This window comes from Aquila chrysaetos, chromosome 5 (assembly GCF_900496995.4).
Source record: "Aquila chrysaetos chrysaetos chromosome 5, bAquChr1.4, whole genome shotgun sequence".
In the NCBI taxonomy this organism is placed as follows: domain Eukaryota; kingdom Metazoa; phylum Chordata; class Aves; order Accipitriformes; family Accipitridae; genus Aquila; species Aquila chrysaetos.
Window position 1 is genome coordinate 27,800,784 of NC_044008.1, and position 22,721 is coordinate 27,823,504.

The 22,721-nt window shown below is 45.2% G+C and overlaps 1 protein-coding gene across 11 annotated transcripts in view; it reads right to left on the reverse strand.

The window, feature by feature from the left end:
• ST7 (suppression of tumorigenicity 7) overlaps positions 1-22,721 on the reverse strand; it is a 156,085-nt gene that overhangs the window by 95,720 nt on the left and 37,644 nt on the right. The window contains exon 1 of one of the 11 annotated variants that reach the window (XM_030014624.2): positions 17,254-17,657. The exons of 9 other annotated variants lie outside the window; for them this stretch is intronic. In XM_030014624.2, the coding sequence (XP_029870484.1) occupies positions 17,254-17,275 (22 nt within the window). In that variant the 5' untranslated portion in view covers positions 17,276-17,657. Of the gene's footprint in view, positions 1-28; positions 63-17,253; positions 17,658-22,721 lie in introns of those variants that run through there. One more of the 11 variants, XM_041123438.1, reaches the window with a different exon arrangement.

A 22,721-nucleotide genomic window follows, 5' to 3' on the forward strand; every position in this document is an offset into this window, starting at 1 on the left:
CCCCCCCCCCCCCCCCCCCGATCTATACCTTCAAGACTCTTCGGCTTTCTGTCCCCAAGCGCAGCCACGGCAGCCTGCTCGCACTCCGCCGGACCAGAACGTCAGCGCGTACTCATCAGCCGGCCGACTACCAAAGTGAGAATGACAAATTGAGGTTTTTACCCACTACTACGGGAGATTCAAGATGTTGTCCCATTCAAATTTGCATGTCTTGCTTACCGAGTGTGTTGCAGTCATTAGCTAATCACAGTTCTACTAATTCCCTATTTGAACGCTCTTCCATTTAGTACTTCCTGCGGTGACTGTAACTACATTTCAGGGCTCATCAGCTGGTAAAGTCAAATGACGTGATATGAAAAGAATAAGATTAAAGCAAGTTTTCAACTCTAAATGTCAAATATACAAGGATGTACTGCAAATTTGCACCAAACGAGACTGTCGTTCTTTATCCTACAGTTAGCTACATATAGAAATTGTCCTTTCTATTCTTTTCCTTTTCCTTATAGCTATTGGTTAAATTATTATGTTCTGGTCACTTACTATACTGAACAGTAGGAAAAGGGCATATTGAGATAAAGGATGCCAGAACCTGAGGTAACTTCTACAAACATAAACCCAGATTTTCAAAACAGCTTTCTTCCAATGGCCCTGAGGCAAACCTGGCTCACAATCTGGAATCTTTTATTTGTATTTTATTAGTATTATTCAGAACTATTACTAGTCGCAATATCTATTAATAATCACCATTATTATTTTGATCACAGGAAGTACAGCTATCTACATGGGATCAAAAATACACTCGCATCCTTCAGAGGGTTTTCAAGGTTTTGCACGCGGATGACACTACTTCAATCACAGGATAGCCACATAAATAAATAGAAATAGAATATATTTATATCTTATATAACTATAAGGCAATATGGAAACTAATGTTTTTTCCTGACAGTAGCTGGTTCTGGTTTTCCCCACCAAGGGAGGACGTAGAGTTAAGGTTTAGTCCATACAGGGTTGAGAGAGAAGAATTTGTTTTGGATCAGGGGGAAATAAACGATGAAGGAATCTAGAAGTGTCATTATATTAATACACGACTTTGAATACCTACGGGGAAGGCACAGGCAGCAGCTGCGCTCAGTGTCTCCCCTTCTCCCTGTGCCGAGTATAATTATAGACAGCAGCAACAGATGTTGCCAGTAAGCTTAAAAAGGAGGAAGGGAAGTGGTGGGAATAGAAATGCAGTGTCATATAGAAAAAAACAACAGGAGGAACACCTGAAAACGCAGTGGCTTTCTCTCCCCCAAAGACAGACCCGTGGCAGCAGTGTGTATCTCCCACTGCAGTTAAACAGATGGTTGCAAAGGCTGTAACGGTACAAAGATCACAAAATATCCCGCAAAGCCATAGAAGGAAGGAAACCAGTAGCATTGCTTAATAGTCTGCTTATTTTACAGTCAAGTGGATTGCCAAGCAACTAAGCTATAACAAGTCCCATATTTAGGGGAAGAAATGTTTGTCTTCTGTCTGTCCCTGCTTGCAAATGGCAAGTGGAGGGCACTTCTAAGCCAGATAATTCGAGTACAGCGTGTTCCCCGAGCCCTGAGCCCGTGCTGCTGAGCAGCCGGTGTTAATCACGGCAACAGTTGACACGTGTGCCTTGCCAGAGTCCAAGTTTATCATCATCATTGTGACTTTTACTCTCTACTGCTCAAAGCAAAACAAAACAAAACCCCGAAAATCCCTGCAGTTAGTCAGGAATCTGAGATTCCCACATTACTTAACATGACCAGCTCTCTTTAGGATTACATAAATGATGACAAAAAGAGCTTGATTTGGTGTCTAAGCACGTGCATCCAAAGCTGTTTGAGATGCATAGGGTAGCTGATACACTGGCACAAGGCACACGCAGCATACCCCCAGGGACCAGCAGCTGGAGGCCGGGTGAAGTATGTCCTAGGGCATCTGAAATGGCTCTAGATGCCTCATTTAGGCAACTGATCTGAGCCCCAAACGACCCCTTCATGTCTTGCATTCTTCAGCTGCATCACCCACCAATAAAAATGGGTTAGTATTGCTATTAAAAAGCACCTATATAAAAGTACAAATATATACAGTGTGTACATTTGGGAGCACATCTTAAACCACTCACGAAGACTAAAAATGTAGTATTCCTTCTGAATACAAGCAGATACTGAAGACTCTTGCCCAAGAGAATCATTTTGTAAACACAATGCTCAAGCCTGAAGAAAGATGTGGTTAGGGCAAATGACAGAAGATGCTAAAGGATTACACTTCAAGACTCCAGGTAGTCAGGTCCCTACCCCAGAGCATCCTGCTGCTGGAGAACGACAACGCAGCAACAAAACAAGCCTATAGGTCATATAAGTAAGTGGGGCAAAATGACCCCAGCCTGGGCCATCGACACCCACAACATTATTTCAAGGGTAAATCTACCTGGTCAACCTCAGCGCTACTGGCCCACAGGGGAAGATGTAATAATCTGAATGCTTTGATAGACATTTGTTATCTCATTAGTGGCTTTTCAGGAAGTACCTAACTCCCCTTATTCAGAAGATAAGTCTTTTTCCCTGGCTCAGCTCTCTGACATCGATGTTTTCCAAGATTCTGCCTAACGGTAATAGAATAAAACTTAAGGTGCGATGAAAAACTATAATCTAAGTGTACAAGTAGTAGCTCAACCTAGACTGATATCACATTAATGCCCAGCTGAAATATTAAGGAATGAAAAAGAATTATTAAAAAGTAATGATTTAAAACAATCAGCCAACTTTGAAACTGATTCTTTTTGTAATTTGTTGTTTTACCTCAAATACTAGGATCAAATCTATGACAAAACCACAGTTTTCCTTCAATCTGAAATGATACCAAGAACCGAAGTAGAATTCAGCAATGGAAACATCCCCTGGCCGATCAGCGCTAAAATTTGATTGGAATATGACTAAAATGTCTTTGCTTGGGAAATGACTGCATTTAAAGTCACTGTTTTCAGTTCCAAATTTACTACACTTCATAGCCTTGACTCAGTTCCTCTCTTTATATCCCAACACTAGAGTTGACAACAGAAACCCCCAAACCCACAACTGGCAGCTAGCCTTCTCCCTGAAGGAGGATGTAAAGTAAAAAGTTAACATACAGCTTCTTTCTTACATAAAAGCTATATGTAATAATATTGTATGCATATGTAAAATGTTTATTACATACAATAAGAGCACATGTATGTGCTCTTATTCTTTTACCCAGTAACTGCCACAAACACAGCTAGAGAACACAAAAATAGGGGTATAAATAACTACAACACAAAATTCTGCCATTGCTTTAAGCAAGCACTGCTCTGCAAACACGGCAGCTACCTTCCACTCACCACAGGCACTTGCTGCTAAACAACTCTTAAAACTTGCCCAAAGCAGATGGAATTAGTGACTGGAATTGGAAGAAGCATTGCGTTGTGCAGAGATGTATTGGGGTGAAAGTGCTTCAGCTGTGAAGCTGTAGCTGAAGAGTCAAATTCTCTTCCTTACCTGTTAAAGACAACCCTTATCAGTCCACTCAGAGACCAGAAAGTCCCACTGAGCAGAAAACCTAACTACCTAACAGGACTTGATGAAAAGTTTCCTCTCAAAATTGGGTGCTTAACAAAATAATCCACCAAACAATTTCTGAGAAAATGTCATGAACTGTAACTACACAAACCAGAGCGGCCACAGCAAGGGCTGGAGCCTGAAGACCAGCCAGCTGCGTTTGCAGCGGACAAAATGACTAAATCTGGTGTCTGAGATGCGCTGTGCATCTCACTGAGCCTGACCAGCTAAACCACATGCAGCACTGGGAGTCAGTCACTAGCAACAAATAAAGAAGCGACAGGTTCAAGATAAAAATATGATAGACTGTTCCAAGCCAAATAACTGAAGGCCATGTCATAGATAACAATAGCTATTTTCTCCAGATGTCTGTTTGCTTCCCTTCTCCAGAAGGACAGGCTTGTTTTCGTCTTACTTATCTTTCTTACCATTTCAGGGATTCTATCATAAAAGAGTAAGTCTTTTAGCTTTAGAACAGATTTACATCCACTTTCAAAATACTCAATGCCTATATGTAAACTGAAAATAGATACGTATCTTTTGGCTACCTATACTTTGGACACTTGACTTGTTCATGTCAGAGACCCAGCTAAGCCCTCTCCGTAGCACACCAAGCTCTCTAAACCTGGTCTGCTCACCACAGACTGAGAAATGGCCTTTTTTAGATTTACTGAATTAATTCAGTGCACCTTTTTATGCTCAGGCAACCTATCCAGCATGCTGTACAGGCTGTAACAGAAAGGACAGCATCGTGCTTTTTACAGCTGAGGACAGTAAAGACTAAGCTTCCAGGGAGAACCTGAAACACTGACTGTTGGAAGTGATCATGCAGCACATGAAACAGTGGCATGTTCAGCAATTTTCTCCACTGTCATCTCTAGAGTTCTGAAAAACAGGGAGGAAAACTGAGGTAGGTCTTCCAGTAAGTTCCCAATACACATTGTGAAAATATGAGATTTTTCAGAGTAAAGGGAAAACCATCCAGCAGGAAAATCTTTGCGGGGCCATACTGGTGATGCTGAATGGGTGAATAGGCCTATGCTCAGAAATCCAAGTTCTGAACAAAAGTGCCTGCAGAGCAGCTGGAAGCTGCAGGAGATCTCATCAATAAGCAGAGACTTTCAGTTACTTTCTCTGAACTACAAGATGCTAGATGTAAAGCAAGCAATGGATTGAAAGGGATCTTACAGTAGATGCAGCTGAAAGGAGGGGAGGCATCACTAAGGAGGGCATAAATGCATGTGCTGTACTCACTTGTTCATTAGAGAAAGGGAAGGGGAAAAAAGATGCAAATTAAATGGAAATGCCTCATTTTCACAGGAGCTGAAAATAACACGGCAGCCCATGGGAAGGCACAGCTGGTACTCAGGCTTATTGCTACCATCAAGGCTGAATGGCTAGCAGGATTAGGAGCAAGCCAGGCTCAAACAAAACAGCATCAGGCAGTTTCTCCTCTCCCCCGCTCCCACCCCACCCCGGTTCTGCTCTTTCCTGCGAACTACACCGTTAACTCACATCCCACTATTAATTCAGCTTCAAACGGCAGGCTGCACTGATCTGTGTACAAGATTACAGCTTGGGCTCCTGCCCGTTTTGTTACAGCACAGATTGCTTCCCACATTGAAGAGGGAACCATCTGGGAGGAAGAGCAAATGCTCGGCTACTTAATTGGTGCTTTCAGTAAAACAGACTACAGTCAGGATTGACAGACCTAGAGAAAATCACAAAAGCAGCCATTGGAAAGTGAGGGAAGGAAAAGGGAACCTGCCTCCACTCCAAACTCTGAAAAGATTCGGAAATAAAGTAGGATTTGTGTCAACACCCTCAACCCTGGATCACCTTGGTCGTCACAGCTTAGCCACCCCAGCTCTAGAGACATTGCCCTATTTTCCCACCCCCTCAAGCCGCAGCGGGGGGACTGGCTCCACGGACATGATAAACTCTTGTTCGCTCAGCAGTCAAGGACTGCATGGTAACATTTGGTACGGCAAATTATCTACCATCCACCTTCTCATCTAGAATCACTTCAACAGCATTTCCGGCATTTTCTACCATTTCCATTTTACATCTTAAGGATATGTCTTGATTTCTTCATGGGAATGGCCGCAGGTCTTCTTTAAGGAAGAAGGGTGGGCAGGATTAAGCATTCCACCGTCAAACCTGTTCACATCTGCCCCTCCTACTGCTTCTCTCATCCTCCCCACTCTCTTACACATATATACTCTGGGTGCCTATTCGGCATACGAGATTTTAGCTCTCACACTTTCCAAATCCTCCACAATTCGAGAATTTACTATTCCAGGATCTTCCATGTTGCAGACTTCCTTCTCTCTTCTAGCTCATCACACCTCCTCAATTTTCTTGTTGCTCAAGAATGAAGATGATCTGACCTTCTCCTTCTGGTTTCCAACTGTTCTTCTCCTTGAGTTTATTTCAGTCTCTGCAGATCAGCCATCTAGCCCAAACTTGATTTTGCAACAGCTTGCAAAATATATTTTGTGCTCGATACCTGTTTTTGTCAGAATCTCAAAAGTTTTAAAACCAGCTCAAGTTTAGTATTTAGATCCAGAACAGAACATAAAACAGTGGGCTGTTTGATGTAAAGACTAACTTTTATACCACCTTGGACAATGGCTTAAGTGCTGAACTATTACAAATAACACCCTCATAAATTATAGAAGGCCCTTCTCCCCTCGTGCTCTCAGAGTTGTCCACACTCTGCTGCTATGGCTCAATAGACATGTCTCTAGGTCTTCCCACAAGCAAGCGTCTCAGGGAAGCATGGCCATAGCTATGGGTCAGACAATTAACACCACCTAGTATCCATTTCCTTGGCATCCTCCAAATATATATCATCAGCTTTGCAGAAACATCACCAAAGGCCCAACTGCACAGCAGCAAGATCAAAGAAAACAAAGTTATTAATTTGTTATGCTTAGAAACTGTAGTTCATCTTTGGCAGATGTGAACTTCAAACCCTTTATCAAAGGTCATTCATGCTTGTTAAGAAACCTGAGAGCACAGCAAACAAGGTGATATTTCATTCTGAGTTTCTGAAAACTACAAGAAACGTTATGAAAGACATTAAAAACAAAAACAATAAACCATGTTGACATTTTTACATGAGTATTACTTTAAAGTACTTTGACCTGCCTGCACCCACATTTTGATGCAGTATAGTTCATGGACATTCTTATTTCAGCTAAGAAAGTTTATTTCAATTTACCTTAAACCTGCACCTTGTTAACTCAATCCAGTCCTAATTGAGAATCTCTGTAGAGTTTTTTTGTACCATCTTAATTAACCTTGTTAAAAAAAAAAAAATCACATTTTTATTTAAACCTAAGTAAGGACACATACAGACAAAGCTTGTAAGAGATCTTGTACTATTTCTGAGAAGAGTAATCACAGAAAAGACTGATCTCATCAATCAGCCTAAGGTCTTAAGAACACAGAACAAAGGTTTTCAACACCTATTTAGGACAAGTCTCTCATTTCTCAAAACCACCCTGACATGCTGTTCCCTAAGAAAAGGTGACCAGCTGCAAATGGCCAATACACAAACTCGATTGCAGTGACTTGTGCCATAAGACAACAGCTGTTGTTGACTTATTTTTGGACATTAGCATCCTGCTGTAGCTGGTGTGAAATCACTTGCACAGAAGCAATCAGATAAAACTTGAGTCCGTGAAGGCCGTGTTTTGCCTTGGACTCATGAACAAGGCCCCGGAAAAAGCAACTTTATAAAGAAAAAAGGAAGTTACCTCTACTTTTGCTCATAGCTAGTGCTCCATTGTTCTTGTAAAGAATGAAAGCAAATGAAATGTTGGAAAACAAGGTGATTTTTTAAAATGTTCTAAAATATTTTTTGTCCTATCATGATTATCTCATTCACCAATTATTTTATAGTTTAATGTCTCAGATTGCTCTTCACAAGTTGATTTTGCTTAAATTTCATTCTGACTATATCCACTGATAACTTTTGCTACTATATGACTGGCCGTCCTCATTTTCTTCTTCAAAATTATTTAATCAGACCAGTTCTGTGAGTTTGGATGCTGGAAAGCAGAAGCACAGCCCAACAACTATGATTAGTTTAGGATTTAATAGATGTGCATCTTTCCCTTTGAAAAGTATTTCTAGACTGAGCTTCTGAAATAAAGACAGGACTAACAGCCAGATTTTAGCCAATCAAAAAAAAAGCAACAACAAAGCAATCAGTAACCTCCAGCAGCTGATTTTCAGAGATGAAATTCCAGTTTCTGAAAGCCAACTTGGCAGCATAATCCTCCCTCACCTGTACATAAGGCAGCACGAGTCAGCCGCAACGCAGGCTTGCCCATGGCGCCCACGATATACCTCCATCCTCTTCTGTCAGTATGTCTGCAATGCTTCTGGAGATGAGAGGGTAGTCCAATCTCCAGATATATGTAAACTTTTGGGCTCCCCACACACAGGAACAACGAGAGTTACTACCTGCCATGGCACTGAACTCCCTGGAGAGAGGCAGTAAGACCACGGCTTCACATCACCAGTGATATGCTATACGGGGAGACAGCTTCAGGCTCTTCCTTCGCCCGGAAACAACTGCTTTAACTTCGGTCAACTGGTCTGTTTTACAATTCTAGCAAAACCAAGGCAGTTATAGTTTTCACTCACAACAGCTGTCAAAGTAAAAAAAAAAAAAAAATTAAAAAATACATACACACATACTACATATATATATATATATAGATCAAAACTGGGAGGTTTTTTTAACTCCTTCGTCCATAGTTAGATGGTTCAATGACAAAAAGACACCTCTTTCTTCCTAGTGTAAACCAAAACTGATTTGGAGTACATACAAATCAGCGAACTAAAGGAGAATAACTGGAAATGCAGACGCCGCGTATTTACTGCCAGACTGCAGGCAGCAGCTGCTGCCCGCAGTGCCTCGCTCTACAGTGACGGTGGCTGCGCTGACATTCCGGATTAGAGAGTCCCATCACTTTGTTCCCTCAGGGAAGCCTCTGTGTTTAGGGGATACTCTTAAGGATGGCAAGTCCAAACACGAGCCTTTTCTTCTTGTCTTTTTGCGTAATTCTGTGTGCGTATTTATCTATATTTTATGGAAGAATTAATGGAATGTCACTGCAGACGCACAAACGAGATATAAACTAACTAAATGCCAGGCACGTAGTTCACTGAACTCCTGCAGTACAGGGCACTGGTTTTCACTCTACAGCTTCATTCCCCTCTGACACGCAGCCAAGACCCGCAGAGACTCCCGGCCATTAGCATGCACGCAACGCCCCGGAGCGACCAAGCTCACGTCCCTCTCCACCAGACGGCCACGGCAGGCTGCGACGCGCAGTGCTCGCAGCGATGCCGCCTGCTGTGGCGCGGAGGGTATCCCAGCACGTCACGACAATGTTTATACCTATGAAGGTAACTCTAGAAAAGGTCCCGTGCAAAGGCCTTTGAATGCCCGTTCCGTGTGGGACCCCTCTCTGCTGTGACAGACCACCAGCCCTTTATCCCAAGTAGGCAACTTAAATCTCTTGGTCACCGTAAGCCGTTGTATCCCTACGGGCTGGGGCAACACCCAGTAGTCCCACTAGAGCGTGGCAACTGTAAATGATACTAAAGATGATGTAGTAGGTCTTATTTAACACCCTTGAGAAATCCTTCATCCGGCTGCCATCTCCTCGTGCTATCACAACATTCCAGCTGAAGCCTCAGAAGGACATCACCACCTGGTCAGCAGTCGCAGAGGAATCTGCCACGGAGCCGCTCTTCTGTCCTGTGGCAGAGGACACCGTGTCCTCCCGTTCAATGGCCGTGCGCTAGGCTTCTCACACTTGGGTGGTTTCTTGGAGGAATGTCCACTCTTGAGCTTACAGCTCAGATCCTGCTGCTTTTTATCTGGCTGCTCATTTCCACCATTCGGAGCTTTTCTCCATCCATTTGCACAGGCAGCCTGATTATCACCCTCTTCGCTCTGTACATAATAATAACAGCTTATCTGGAGTTATCACCGTGGACCACGCAAGCAGCAGAGGACACAGAGAATAGCCAGGCTGATATACGTTGCTGAGTTACAGAACACTTTCCCCGGCTTACTTAACCCTCTAGCAGACCTTTGCCTCCACTCCCTGGCTATAAAATTTCCAGGGCTTTTTAGTTGGGACTGTTTTGGGCTCATGTCCTTGTGGATGACAAAGCACAGCACAGGATCTTCACACACAACTTGATGTGTTTCTTCACCAGCTAATTCAACATTTCTGATCTACTGTATTCTCTTCGATAATCTAAATCAAAGTTTGAGAGCGTTTTGCAGCAGATGGATGGTTTGAGTGACTGGTTATCACCTCTATGCAAATACACTGGCAGAATTTACTGCCACTGCAACAGTCCTAGATACCTTACTAATGGCAGTAATGAATGCAGCTGACAGGAAAAAAGGTTAGTGGTGCTAATATTTTCCACATTCAGCTTTTTTCCCGAATGTTAAATACACCTTTTTAGCATCTTTCAGTATTGCCAATTGTGATGCTTTTCTTTTCTTTTTTTTTTTAATATATGACCAGCAGTATTTTCCTTGTGCTAAGTCAGTTCAGAGTCAGTGTGATTCATGTTAAGTATCAATAAGCCAGCGATTTGTGCAGTTCAGGTTCTGCTTGAGCTGCTCTCTTCTTACAGCAGTTTTTCCTTTTCTTGTAGCAGAGATCTTACAAGTGGAGTCAGCTGCCATTTTCTGAGCTCCATGGAGCCGTAATATATGGCCTTCCCCTCAGAATTTCTCTTCTAGTGGTGTCCTCATCCTGCGATCCCTTACTACTTTTAAAAAATGCAGCAAACACATGAAGTGAAAAATATCTGATCTCCTTTTTCTACTCCCATCCAAGAACTTTTAAAATATGTAACTGAGTACATTTTCCTTTTGCTGCACTTGCACAATCACAACTCGTCAACATCAAGATCATATCCTCTTAAAACTCCTTGATGCGCCGCAAGACCGGTACTTCCACACTCAGGCAAGTACAGCAGGAAATCCAAATACACAACAGCTTTCCAAGACTCATTCCTAGCGGTAAAATGTAAGTTAGCATTTGCTGGAGTGATGACATACATGAAATCATATCATCACTGTAGATTGCAAAATCCCTGGGCTAATGAGTGGCACGTTAAACATGAGAGGCCGAGGGAGATGGGTAATCTTTCCACTGGCATCTTCAAAATCTCCTCATGGCTTCTTAGGCTACAGACCTTTTGAGCACAAGGCATGTTCTCCCAGAGCTCATTCCCACCACTCTCTCATCCTTCTTCCCTGTTCAGTCAAACCTTTGCAATAGCTACGTAAGGGCTACACAAACGTGGAAAGTCCCCACTAGAGCTATATATTTTCTCTGAAAAGCTCACCAACTTTGTACCGTTTTCACGTTAGGTTCCTGCTTTAGGCTGAAACACTACCTCGCGTGCTTTGAGGGTCACCTCAGCATCCTTTGTTTCACTGCACCGAGGAAAGATCTTCGCAGCCACTGGATTTCTCAGAAGAGGTCAAACATATCAGACTTCAATTTTGTACAGCTGCCTTGTAGTTTCACAAGAATTTCCCTTCTACTTCCCATGTAATGATCAAAACGCTTAATAAACCGTTTCCAAATGAATTCCATAGAGAGCCCTAGGAACTCCTAAAATACTTTCCCTCTAATGCTGGGAAGCAATGGCACAATGCTTGGTCTACGTAGAATATGGGTTCACTTGCACTCCCGGTTTCTGAGCATCTGAAGTTGATCTCTAAGCATAAGCTTCACCTTGATCAAACACAGCAAAGCCAGCCAATTTTCCACAGAGCTACACCCGATTCTGGGTAGCAAGGGTTTTTCTCTGCAGTTGTACAGCTTATTTCCCTAACATAGAGCCTCAGCATCCTATCCTTTACAATAGGGAACATAATGGCATTTCTAAGATTCTGTAATCTCTCATTATAGATAGTGACCTTCACATGAAAGGGTCTAAATGGTGATGTTACATCAGTATTTTCACCAAACAGGAAAGATACCCATTAATCTTGAAACCTGGAATACTCTGTCTCCCTGAATCCCACATGCTCTTTTTGTAGCACTTTACAGACCTTTTCCTGGTGCTCCAGGGATCAAGCAGGGTATTCTAGCCAAGATGAAAAGAGATGACTTAGATTGGTCTGCGAGTAAGTTTTTTTGCTTGGCATACCCATTCATTACCCCCAAATTACATGAAACTCTACTGCTTCTACCCCAGCTCAAACAACATGACACAGTCCTCACTGCATGTACTGCACTGCCTATCTGGGTCACATGGCCCAAAGGGACTCTAATAATCTTTCAGTTGTCCTTGGCCATAAAAATTTATCCCTATTTCTGGCCCTGTAAATTAAACTGGTCAAAGTTGAAGCTTGTTTTGATCTCATACCGTTTTGCAAACATGCAGATGGACTGAGATGGTATCTTTCACCGGCTTGAACTTGGAGATTAGTCCTGCTTTGAGGGAGGAGCTGGTCCCTTCAACCTAATTTATTCTATGGTTTTTTGTCTTAAATCTGAAAGATTGTCTGTCACCTTTGACCAATCACAGACCCCTCCACTAATTATAGCTTATGCTTTTAGCTACGGCAAGGACCAACCAATTCAACAATCTGAAAAAAAAAGGTTACCCTATTCACTGCACGCACCTTGAGATTTCTTCCCCATTCAAGAAGCTCCTGTGTGGACGCAGCTACACCGGAGACTAGCACTGTATCCAGTAACTTTACATCAGGTCCTTGCGCCCACTAAACCAATGAGATAGGAAAGGTGATCCAGGGCTGCAAGAGCCAGATCATCTAACGCTGTCGAATGCGTGAGGCATCTCTCCATTCACTTTTTCTTTGTGGAGGAAGAAAGGGCAAGGTGCACTTAAACTTTCCCAACGGCTGCCTGCTTGTAAACAGCTCAACACAGCGAATTCGAGCTGCCGCTGGTGCTGTCTGAGGAGGAGGGCTGAGCTTCAAGCCCCTGTCCTCCCGAGCACACATACAGTCAAGCCCTTGGAGACATCACCTCAGGCACCCAACAAAGTAACACACCCAAAGGAGTTTACCGAGCCTGCAGAACCCTCTCTTATCTCATGTTCGTATTTTTAAAAAATACATTTATTTAAAAAACAACAATAATAGCACTCAGTAAATCCTCAAAATCTACTGTGAAGTAGGAGGCGAGACTACATTTTCCCTCCAAATATCTTGGAAGTTTCACTGCTGAATTTCTCAAGGTTATTACAGCTCCTGCAATCTCAATCCCTTTCATAATCCAGGTTTACTCTGGCATTTGACGCTGGTGTAGCCAAGCCTCTCTTTGACCTGGTTCCGCAATTTGGTCAACAATCCCGATTCTACGGGGAACAGCGGGAACCTCAGCAGCCAGATATATTGGTTTAAAGTTACAGCTTCTGGTACGTTCCTGTAACCTCTCTTTGACGTACAGTTGCCTGAGAAACCTGCGTAACGTCACTGTGAAACCGTGGCTGTCATCTGATGCCAGGTACCTGTACTTACTGTTATTACTGGTCTCGGCAACTCGGGACGGCAGTGGGCTGTTTATGCCCACAAAAGGAGCATTTTGGTCATCTGCTGGTTCAGTGGAGCCCACTCTTGCCAAGGCTGCCATCCCACCAGAGTTTCAACAGCGGTGTCCCACCCTCCCTGGTGCCTCTGCTCATTTAATCACCCCATGAACCAGCCTGGGGAGCCGACCTGCTCAACGCTGCCTGCCTGCAGACGGGGTCAGGTTTTGGCTGGCTCTCCCACAGGTGGGGGTGAGTACCGGTGCTGGGGAAAGGAGGAGGCAGGCACACCGGCCCAGGACAGCAGCACCCATGCCAATTGGATTGTCCTTGCTCTTAATATCTGATGCCAAGATCTCTCATTTCTCCACTGCTGGCTGCTGCTGTTTTGCAGGGCTTTAGGAGACTACTTTTCTGATGCCATAAAATCAATTATCTTGGTGCAACCTTTCCCATTTATCGCATTCTGGCTGGAAGAGTGTTTGACCAAAAAAATGCCCAGGAACAAAAGCACTTTCTCAACAGACAGAGCAGGAGACAGTACAGCGAGCCTGGGACAAGCACAGCAGCGTTCCCTGGCACACACAAGCTCTCCCCTTCTCCACAGCACTCCCCAGCCTCCCCGTGGAGAGCAGCCTTCCAGCATTAGCCTCCTGACGGAGGAAAGCTCCGTGTGCCCTTTGGTTTTGCATTTCTCCTGTCCTTTGGTCAGCTCTCCTTTGGTCCAGAGTCTCGCCGCTTTCCAGAGTGCAGCTGCTGATCTACCTACCAGACAGGGACCACCGTGAGCATCTCCCCGAGCTGCCCGGGCTGGAAGAGCAGCGCCCAGACAACCTCCCATATAACCCTCACAGTTTAGCGTTGCCGCTAGGTTAAAAATACCCTGGCACGAACAAATGCAGCGGTACTGAGAACATCCCCGCAGACTTTCACAGCACGCATCTAGGTCCTTTCAACAGCGTTGGGGCGAGCGGCATACGCGTGTGTGTGCGATTCCTTCCTCGCAGCTTCCTACCGAGTTACTCTGTCTGGGGCACCTGAAGCACACATGGTGCGCATTCTCAGACACACGACACGGCTCTCCGAGTGCCACTTCGCTCGTTTTACAGGCTCTGAATCGCACCCTGCCCCATTTCTTCCCATCACACAGACAGATTTGGTGGTGCCGCATCGCCCTGACCTCCCCCAATGCTTTATCAAACCAAGTCTTCTTTAGCCCTTACAGAAGGTGAAACAATTACGGCGAGCAGACAAACCTGTCAGCTCAGCCGGAGAGGTGGCATGGGACGGAGAGCTGCCCCCCCCATGCATACAGCCCCCCGACAGCACCCCGGCGGCACGGCTGCACGTGGATCAGCACAAAAGCATCGAAGGCGAAGGCTCTCCAGCGCAGACTTTTCCCGTAGGGATTATAAAGAGGACACATGACCGATGGAAAATACCGAGCATGACCGTACGGCCACAGCGCAACCCTTCCCACGGACGCTTCACGGGGTTTTTGCTTTACATACTCTTTCCTCGCTCATCATGCGCCGGAGCGTTAGCAGCTGTTTGTGCATCGCCTGCTGCCTCATCCCCCTCCACAGGCCGGCGTCGCCTGCTGTTTGTCCTTCCCTGCGTCCAGGAGGCGATAAGCAGATGCCTGTGTTTCTACAATGGCCCTCGGACTATCTTTTATTGCCCTTCCGACTGCTGTTAAAAGCAAAACGAAAAACCGAGATCGCTGAATGAGAGTTGATGTGACATTTAAAATATTTTGATACCGAGTGACAGAATAAAGGTTCTAAACCAGGATTTGCTTCTGGCCATTTTGCTTGGGTTTTTAATCAGATGAAAGAGAAATGCAAGCCTAAATACTAAGTGTAAACAGCGGGATTAAAAAAAAAACGTAATCTGCTCATTGCATGCTTTTTGGGCAGCAGCAGAAATGGCTCCTGTCGTGTTTTCAAGGACTAGATGATGCTGAATCTGACTAATTTTTTATGTTATTTATTTTATGTTTTAGCCGGACAGAAATATTAACAATTAGTCGCACTGATGGCATTTGACAGCTTGAAAATAGGAAGAAGACAGGAGGAGAGGAAGGACCCCAAACCCCTAGCTGTGGCTGCGTTTTGATCAAATTACTTTCGATCCAATTTTCTTTCTTTGAAAGCAAACCCGCCATTCCTCCAGCAGCGGTGCGGGCAGGGCTGGTTACGCCAGGGCTGCCCTGCGCGGGCAGGCGTGCGGGGGGCATCACCGGTGACCCCGCTCTCCTCCCGTGGGCCAGTCCAACCCGGAGAGGAATTCCCGGGTCCCAAGCGGCCCCTTGGGGTACGAGGTCCAGGCGTGAGCAGAGGCTCAGGGGAGGGAATCTGAACAAAGCCGAGGCCATCACGCTGCCTTCGCCCTCGTCTGGCCGGGGAGCGCAGGCAGGGACCGGCCGCAGCCTCTGCGTGGACGGATGGCAACTAGCCATGTTGCGTTTAACCCCTTTCTTAAAGGCAAATAATGCCGCTAGACCCTGCTGGGAAACAGGTAGTGGCTGCTAGGGAAGCTCCCGTCGCCCTTTTCTAAATTGTGGGGACCACGGAAACAAAAGCAGCCACAGCTGCTGGTGGTACAACCCAGTGACTTTAGCCAAAAAGCCCCATGGGACAAGCAAGCCATTTATTAGTGCACCTCATAAAACAAGAGAGGCCCACGAAAACGAAGGAGGCTGAATAATTTGACTTCCCGCGTATGCAGTACGTGCTTTCTGCGAGAGGGCAGGTACGCCACCGATTTTATCTCAAAGCGCGTTCATGTGCGTTTTCGCAGCGGCAGACCCCACAGACAGAGCCGGCAGCGTATAAACAGATGCAGCTACAACATTTGGCATCTCTGCTCACGCTCTGCCGACCCAGAGCTGCAAACGTGTTTACAACCGTGCATGAAAAATGGGTCCCCAAACAAAAGAAATCTAAAAGCAAATGTTGTTTTTGTGCTGCCTGACCTTGACCAGGTGTTGTGGCAGAGAGGGGGGGGAGCTGCCGGAGCCAGGCAACAGGACCCATTAACCCTTGGGGAGCATGAGGGTTTGACAGCCAGGAGGACGTGATTTCGAGGTCTCCCGATGCTCTTACCACTTCTCAGGAAGAGCCGAGCCGCAGAACGGGTCCCAGCCTGACAGCACAGAGACATTACACCATGCTGCACATTATAACGCTCTAAAAGAGCCACCGCTTCATATTCAAATGAGACACGTTTTCAGCACGCAGCACTATTTGTGCACAAAATACAGTGTAAACCGACTGTTTTCTATTTTTCAGTCACCCGATAATCACTGGATCAGACTGGTCTCCACACAGCCGCACTGTCACCGGCAACATTATTTATATATAAAGCCCCAGCCTTCCTCTGCGGCCAGATTTGCCAGGCAGGTAATTACTGTTCCCGTTGAAGCAAAACTGGCTTGCTTTCAATGACATGCGTCTGCACTGCTATTATACAGCAGACTGCCTCAGTTAAGATTTTCCAGCACAAAGATTAGGAAGAAACAAATAAATGATCCTATTATTTTGCATTTTTCACCTCATATTTAGAATTCCACCTAATTTAATTTTGGATTCTCCAGTTACAGGAGGGATCCCACGCAAGCCTCCTTTTTGCCAGGAACAAAAATGAAGCAAATGAGACAGACAGTCTTTTCCTGCTGATTAAATCACTCTCCCCCAGCTCTCGCCCCTCTAATGCTGCAGCATTCCCAGTCCCCAAACATATCATCCCAGTAGCGCATTCATTAGAGCGTTTGCAATTCCCGATCATTGACAGATGCGATCTTATCAATTAACACGTTCAAGCGAAACTGCCTTTTTCTCCCCATCTTTCAGTGGCCCGAATTCAGCAGCGCTGACAGCCCTACGCTGCCTTGCTGCCGGCATCGAGGATGCACCCGCAGTTAGGAGGGAGATGCTTCCCCTCCGGCATCTTTCATCCCTTCGTAAACAGGCAAGGACCGCAGCTTTTAGCCAACGACCTCCAGCAAAGGGAATTGCAAGTGCGGTGGGTATGGCGAGGCTAAAACAAGCCCCGTCCTCAACAGAAAAAGGGTTGGAAGTGGGATGCATTTACTTACATGAAGATTCAGTGCCAAACATGGCTGGCCCCAGATGCTGCTATTTTAAAAAGGAAAGAAGAAAAAAGAGTGGAAGGCAGAGGGAGTGTATGAGAGCAGGGATGAGACTGCTACGCAGCAGGGGTCATGAAGCCAGACAATGCAGTCCAGGCTATCCAAGCGGCCAGATTCTCCTCTCTCCTCCTCTCCCCTCCTTTGCTCCACACCGCAGACAGCTTTTCCTTCCAACTGCAGCAAAGGTCCTTCTTCAGGAAGCAAAAAGCAGGAGCGCCTGTCTTAAATCCAAGAGATAAGGGCCGGCCAGCGTCCTTTCCGTGATACCGGCAGGCATAAATAGGTAGCAGCCACCAGATACTGCAATCCCCAGCCCCTGCTCTCCGTAAGACAATAGCAGAGCTTATGCATACACTGGATGACGTCAGGACACTGCAAAGACTGACTGCTGCTAACCCAGAGGCTCGGAGGGGGCTTGAACGGAGCAGAGCAATTCAAATGGGAATTCCTTTGTCACAAAAAGCAGAAGACAAAGAACCAGACATAGATCTCCCTCCGTGATGCTAAAGCCCCCCACCCGGGGCTGTAACGCTAGCAGGAAAATATCTGCTTTGAATTCACACTCCTCTTCTCAGCTGCACTAGATGCAAAGTGTTCCTGTGCAAACAGAATAAATTTCGAGGACAAACGTCCTAGTAAATGCCACTTAGGGCATTTTCAATAAAGAACAACCATGAATTTCTATCAGTAACTCTTGTCATTATTTTTCCTTCGAAGAAAAATTAAAATCCTGGGCCAATCTACACTTCAGACCTAATTTTCACATCAAAGTGCTAGTCAACTCCCTCGTTTACTTAAAGCTATTGTCAGAATACACTGTAACAATGCTCTAACCATAATAAATAAGTCACACGTCTAAATAGAAAGAAAAACTCCAAACCACACTGATCTCAGTGATAAAAAGGCGTCCTAGCAACCAAGGAAATATTTTCCTTATTTCTTCTTTATTCTTCTAAACCATCTAGATCTAGCATTTCTTAGCCTCTGCGAGTGCATTTTTGTGTGCTTTGAGCTTATTTTTTTCTGATGCCGAGTAATTTAAAAATGTTCAAATGTAAAAACAAAGCCCTAAGCGGGCTCCATCCAATCCCCCCACAGACAAAAGGAATTTGCCTGTCTCGTGCTGCTTTAAGAGCAGCCAAGCAGTAAGCCGATGGTCAGAAGCTCCCAGACACTGGGGGCCATCCATAGGAATGGCTGTCCAGTGGGGGCAAAACCGAGAACATTTTTGAGTGTAGGCAGTTCCCAAGATGGCAAAGACTGAAAAGCACTGCTGGTGGATGAGGAGAAAGGAGACAGACGCAAGTCCATCAAGTGAAGCACTTAAAGAACAACACCGACCCCCATTTCTGAGCTTTTGTGGGTTAACCGTTCCCAAACACTTCTGCTGCTCCGTGTGCTAAGGAGGTTTGTGCTGGTGGCGGAATACGCAATGGCACCACGAGCAGCAGGCTGGAAAAGCGAGTAGCACTGGCTGGCAGGACCCGCCACCCGAGGATCAAAATGTGCTTAAGTCATTAGGGAACCGAGCAGGCGCTGGCTGCGGCCACCGCTGCCCTAAGAGCAGGCTGGAAAGCAACACGTGGGTCAGAGCCACGGTGGCCCATTGCCACACCAACCCCTTTGCTCCTGGGGATAGGAACACGGCCCCAAGCTCACACAATGTGCATGCCCACCAACGTCCGTATGGACCCTCAACAACCCCGGCCCACGAGTGCCATGAGGAAGGAGAGAGATCTAGAGGCTGTAGAGAGCCTGATCTCCTTGTCCTTCCCGTCCTGGCAGGGGGGCACCTGCGAGGCACACCGAGCTCCTCTCCTGGTCACCTCTGCTGGAGCAAAATGCTCTTCAGCTCTTTCCCTGCCTTCCATCCCGCACGTTGAACGGTCTCTTCGTGTTCTGCACATACTATGAGAATACTTAGGACCACCAGCCTTTTGGGAGCACTGATCTGCATTTTATCTCTGGAACTAAGCCCCGGGAGAGGCCATACCCTGGGGTGAGACATCTCATAACACACTCTCCAACAGGCAACTTTTATTCTGTCCATCAGCGGACAGGACACCGCTGCACGGTGACTCGAATCAACCCTTAGGCAACGACTAACCAGATGTCCACAAATCTGTACTTAAGCACCCGAATTAATGGCCTGGCTGTTCAATCGTAATGAATATTTGCAGTGACGTGCATGGATGCTCAGCACCAGGAAGACATGTCCAAATCGGTTTTGACCATAATGCTATAATGACAGTGGCACAAATCCTCTGACAAGGACTGTAGTTCTGCTCCCAGAACTGAACTACTTATTTGACTATTCAGAGCCGGTAACACCTCCTTCAGTCAAAACAGCTTGACAAGAAGCTGCAGTGCGTGGAGCAAAGCAAGTATTCTGGCTTGGCTTTCCAGCAACCGAGGCAAGTTCACAAAAGAAACATGTCTATTATGTACCAGTAGCTCTCCCAGCATCTTTAAACAGAAATCTCTGGAACTAAAACCCTAGTGCACTTGTGCAATGGCTGAAGAGTAAGTTTTGCTCTGATGAGCAGATCTGAACTTCCCACAGCATTGTTTCGAAGGAAGATGCAAAACCTCAGGGCTCTCCAATGACATCCTTGAAGGTCTCACGGAGCCCAGGCCCGCTGCCAAGTTCTCACTACGCTGACGCACATAGGCAGTCGAAAAGCCTAAACAACCCATGCAGTATCTGTGGAAGGATTTCATAATAATCTATTTCGTTAGCGTTAGGCTTGCCAGGTCAGCGCTTTGCCTTGTGGGGAAGGTGACTCTTGACAGGCCACTGAAAGACTTTCTCTGAAATTCTTTCAAGTCTACCCAAAACACTTCGTAAAATGACTCAGACAAAGTGTTAAAACCTGCTTCTGATCGACTGCTCTTGTAAGACCATAACCTTTTAGTTTGCTGGCTGGCTACCAGAATTACAAATTTCTGTCTCCTACCCTGAGTTTTGCAGTTGGTTTATTCTGCAAAGAAGGGTCAACAAATTTAATCTCTTCCTATGAGAAAGTTTCTCTCTCTTATACATATATCTCTCTTATAATGTAAATTAGTGTACAGAGAACGACAAATGAAATCTCCTGCAAGTGTTAGCATTGCTGTGATTTGCTTACAATGTGCACAAGACATTGTTCAAGTGTTAGATTCATTTACAATGTAGCTTCTATACATTTCTCCACAAATCAGCATGAAATACTTAAAGCAGCAAATATATATGCTATTCAAAGCTCTCTCCTATACATTCATATTTTCCAGAGAAAGGGATGTGCTCCCCAACCATTGCCACTCTTGGAGCAAATATCCTTTATTCCTCAGTTTATCACTGCAGAAGAAGAATATACATATTTTACTTTGTTTTGTAAGGACACGTGTGTCTAAACCCTAAAGCATAGTTTGAGTTTTAATAAAGAAGCTGGATAATGAAATATTAAATTTTTATATAGATGTAAAATTCTGCTTTAGAGTAATTTCTCTCAAGCAAAACAGTGCAAGCAGGAAATTTGAGCTACCAACAGAGGTAGATTTGTACACGTGCCTTATGCTGATTCACTAAACCAGAAATCTTTATATTCTCTTGTCACTAGAGAAACATTTCATTTTGAGCTTAACCTCCTTTTCCACAGGAGAAACTCTGGGAATGGGAAACGAATCCATCCCACCTGTGAGGTTCTCCTGAGCAGCTCACCTCAACAGGGGAGGTCTCATCTGTCTCCCCCCAGGACAAGGGAAGGGGTCCCACACCTTCGAGTGTCCAGAGGGAAACTAGAGGATAATCTCAGTCAGCATCAAAGAAGGGTAAGGATTTTTATTACATTAGTTAAACTTGACTGTACTTTCCAAGTCCCCTGTTATACAAGTTTTTTAATGTCTGAAATGGAAAGTTTTTCAAGACATTAAAAAATTTAATGCATTTAAGGTGCTATTGGAAATCTCTGAGCAACTGTGCAGTTAGTCCACACTATTCAGCAACCCCCAAAAGGAATTTATTTTGCCTCTAGGAACATTAGTTAGCTCCCTCCTAAAAACCCAGCGAGACCCCCACTCACCCACACCGTGATGATCACCAGCTTCTGTAGGTTTTGTCGGCTCTGGCAACAGCTGCCACACCAACTCTTGACTGACAAAAACCAAAATACTGCAAGGTGTTTTTTCAGGCTCTAGAGAAAAATGAAGCCAAATAGCATCATGTGTCACTGAGCTACAGCTCCTTGGCTTTACACTTTCTCTGGCCTTGTTCTGCTCAACTTTGCAGACCCTTAATTAACTTTAACAGACATCTCTGGCGAAAAAAGTTGACATCATGCTTATACCAGGGAGAATCTACCGCGGCGGTACAACTTCAGCTTCTCATCTCACAGGATCACGTATTTAAGGTACAAACAAACGTCCCAAGCAACCAAACCGAACCGAACGACGTGGAGTCCCCGCCACAGAGGTGTGAACGATTACCCATCTGCGGGGCGTTTTTCCAACACCTCCCTCACTCCACGAAGCCAGCGTCTCAGAGATGGCACCTTTGGAGTGGTGGCCGCGGGAAGAGGGAGCGTGTCCGGCCGGGAGGGAGGACAGCCCTGACAAGCGCTTCCCGGCAGGAAAGCGGGCAGCGGGGCAGGGGTCCCGTGGGGTCCGCTGGCTTGGATTACAGAGCATTCAGAGCCAAGGAGAGCCAATAAAGGCGCGTTCCACTGGAAGGACACGTCTGAAGCACTTCGTTTGTGGAGAAGAGCGGCCCAGGGACCGCGCCAGGCAGCCCAGACACGGGGGCAAGGGGACCGGCTAGCCAGACAGTGGAAAATATCCCCGAACATCTGAGCTGTCTGGAAGTCCTCAGTGTTCTCCTCACAGCCTGCTCTTATCACCTTTTGTTCGAGGTTTTCCACCCGCATTCCCTCTTTGCGACTCGCTGTTCCCTTATTGCACTGGCACAGAAAGGAAGGAGACTGCTGGCAGAAAAAGGGTCAAGGTCTTCGTCCTGTTCAACATAGAGAAAGGATTTTATACCAGACTGATTTATGGACTGCAGGAATGTTTGGGTTTTTTTATTATTATTTGATCTTATGCTGATTTTGTAAATATTTCTGTGTAGTCCATATTGCATTTATGCAACCCCATTTCATGCAAAAATTCTTTCTCTGCAGCATTTTTAGACAATTAATGCCTAGAACAACTAAGTTTTTTGAGTAAACATACGCCTGCGCACGCACACAAATAACAAGACAGACTGAAGAACAAGTTCTTGATTTTGCCACCAAAAAATCTTTTTATGTCTATGTTGGTCCTTATCTGAGAGATGAATTTCAAAAGACAGACTGCTTTTTAAAAAAGAGATACAATGAGCCATAATAGCCAACTATTACGTTATTGCAATGCCTTTCAACTTCAATTTTAACAAAGATCTT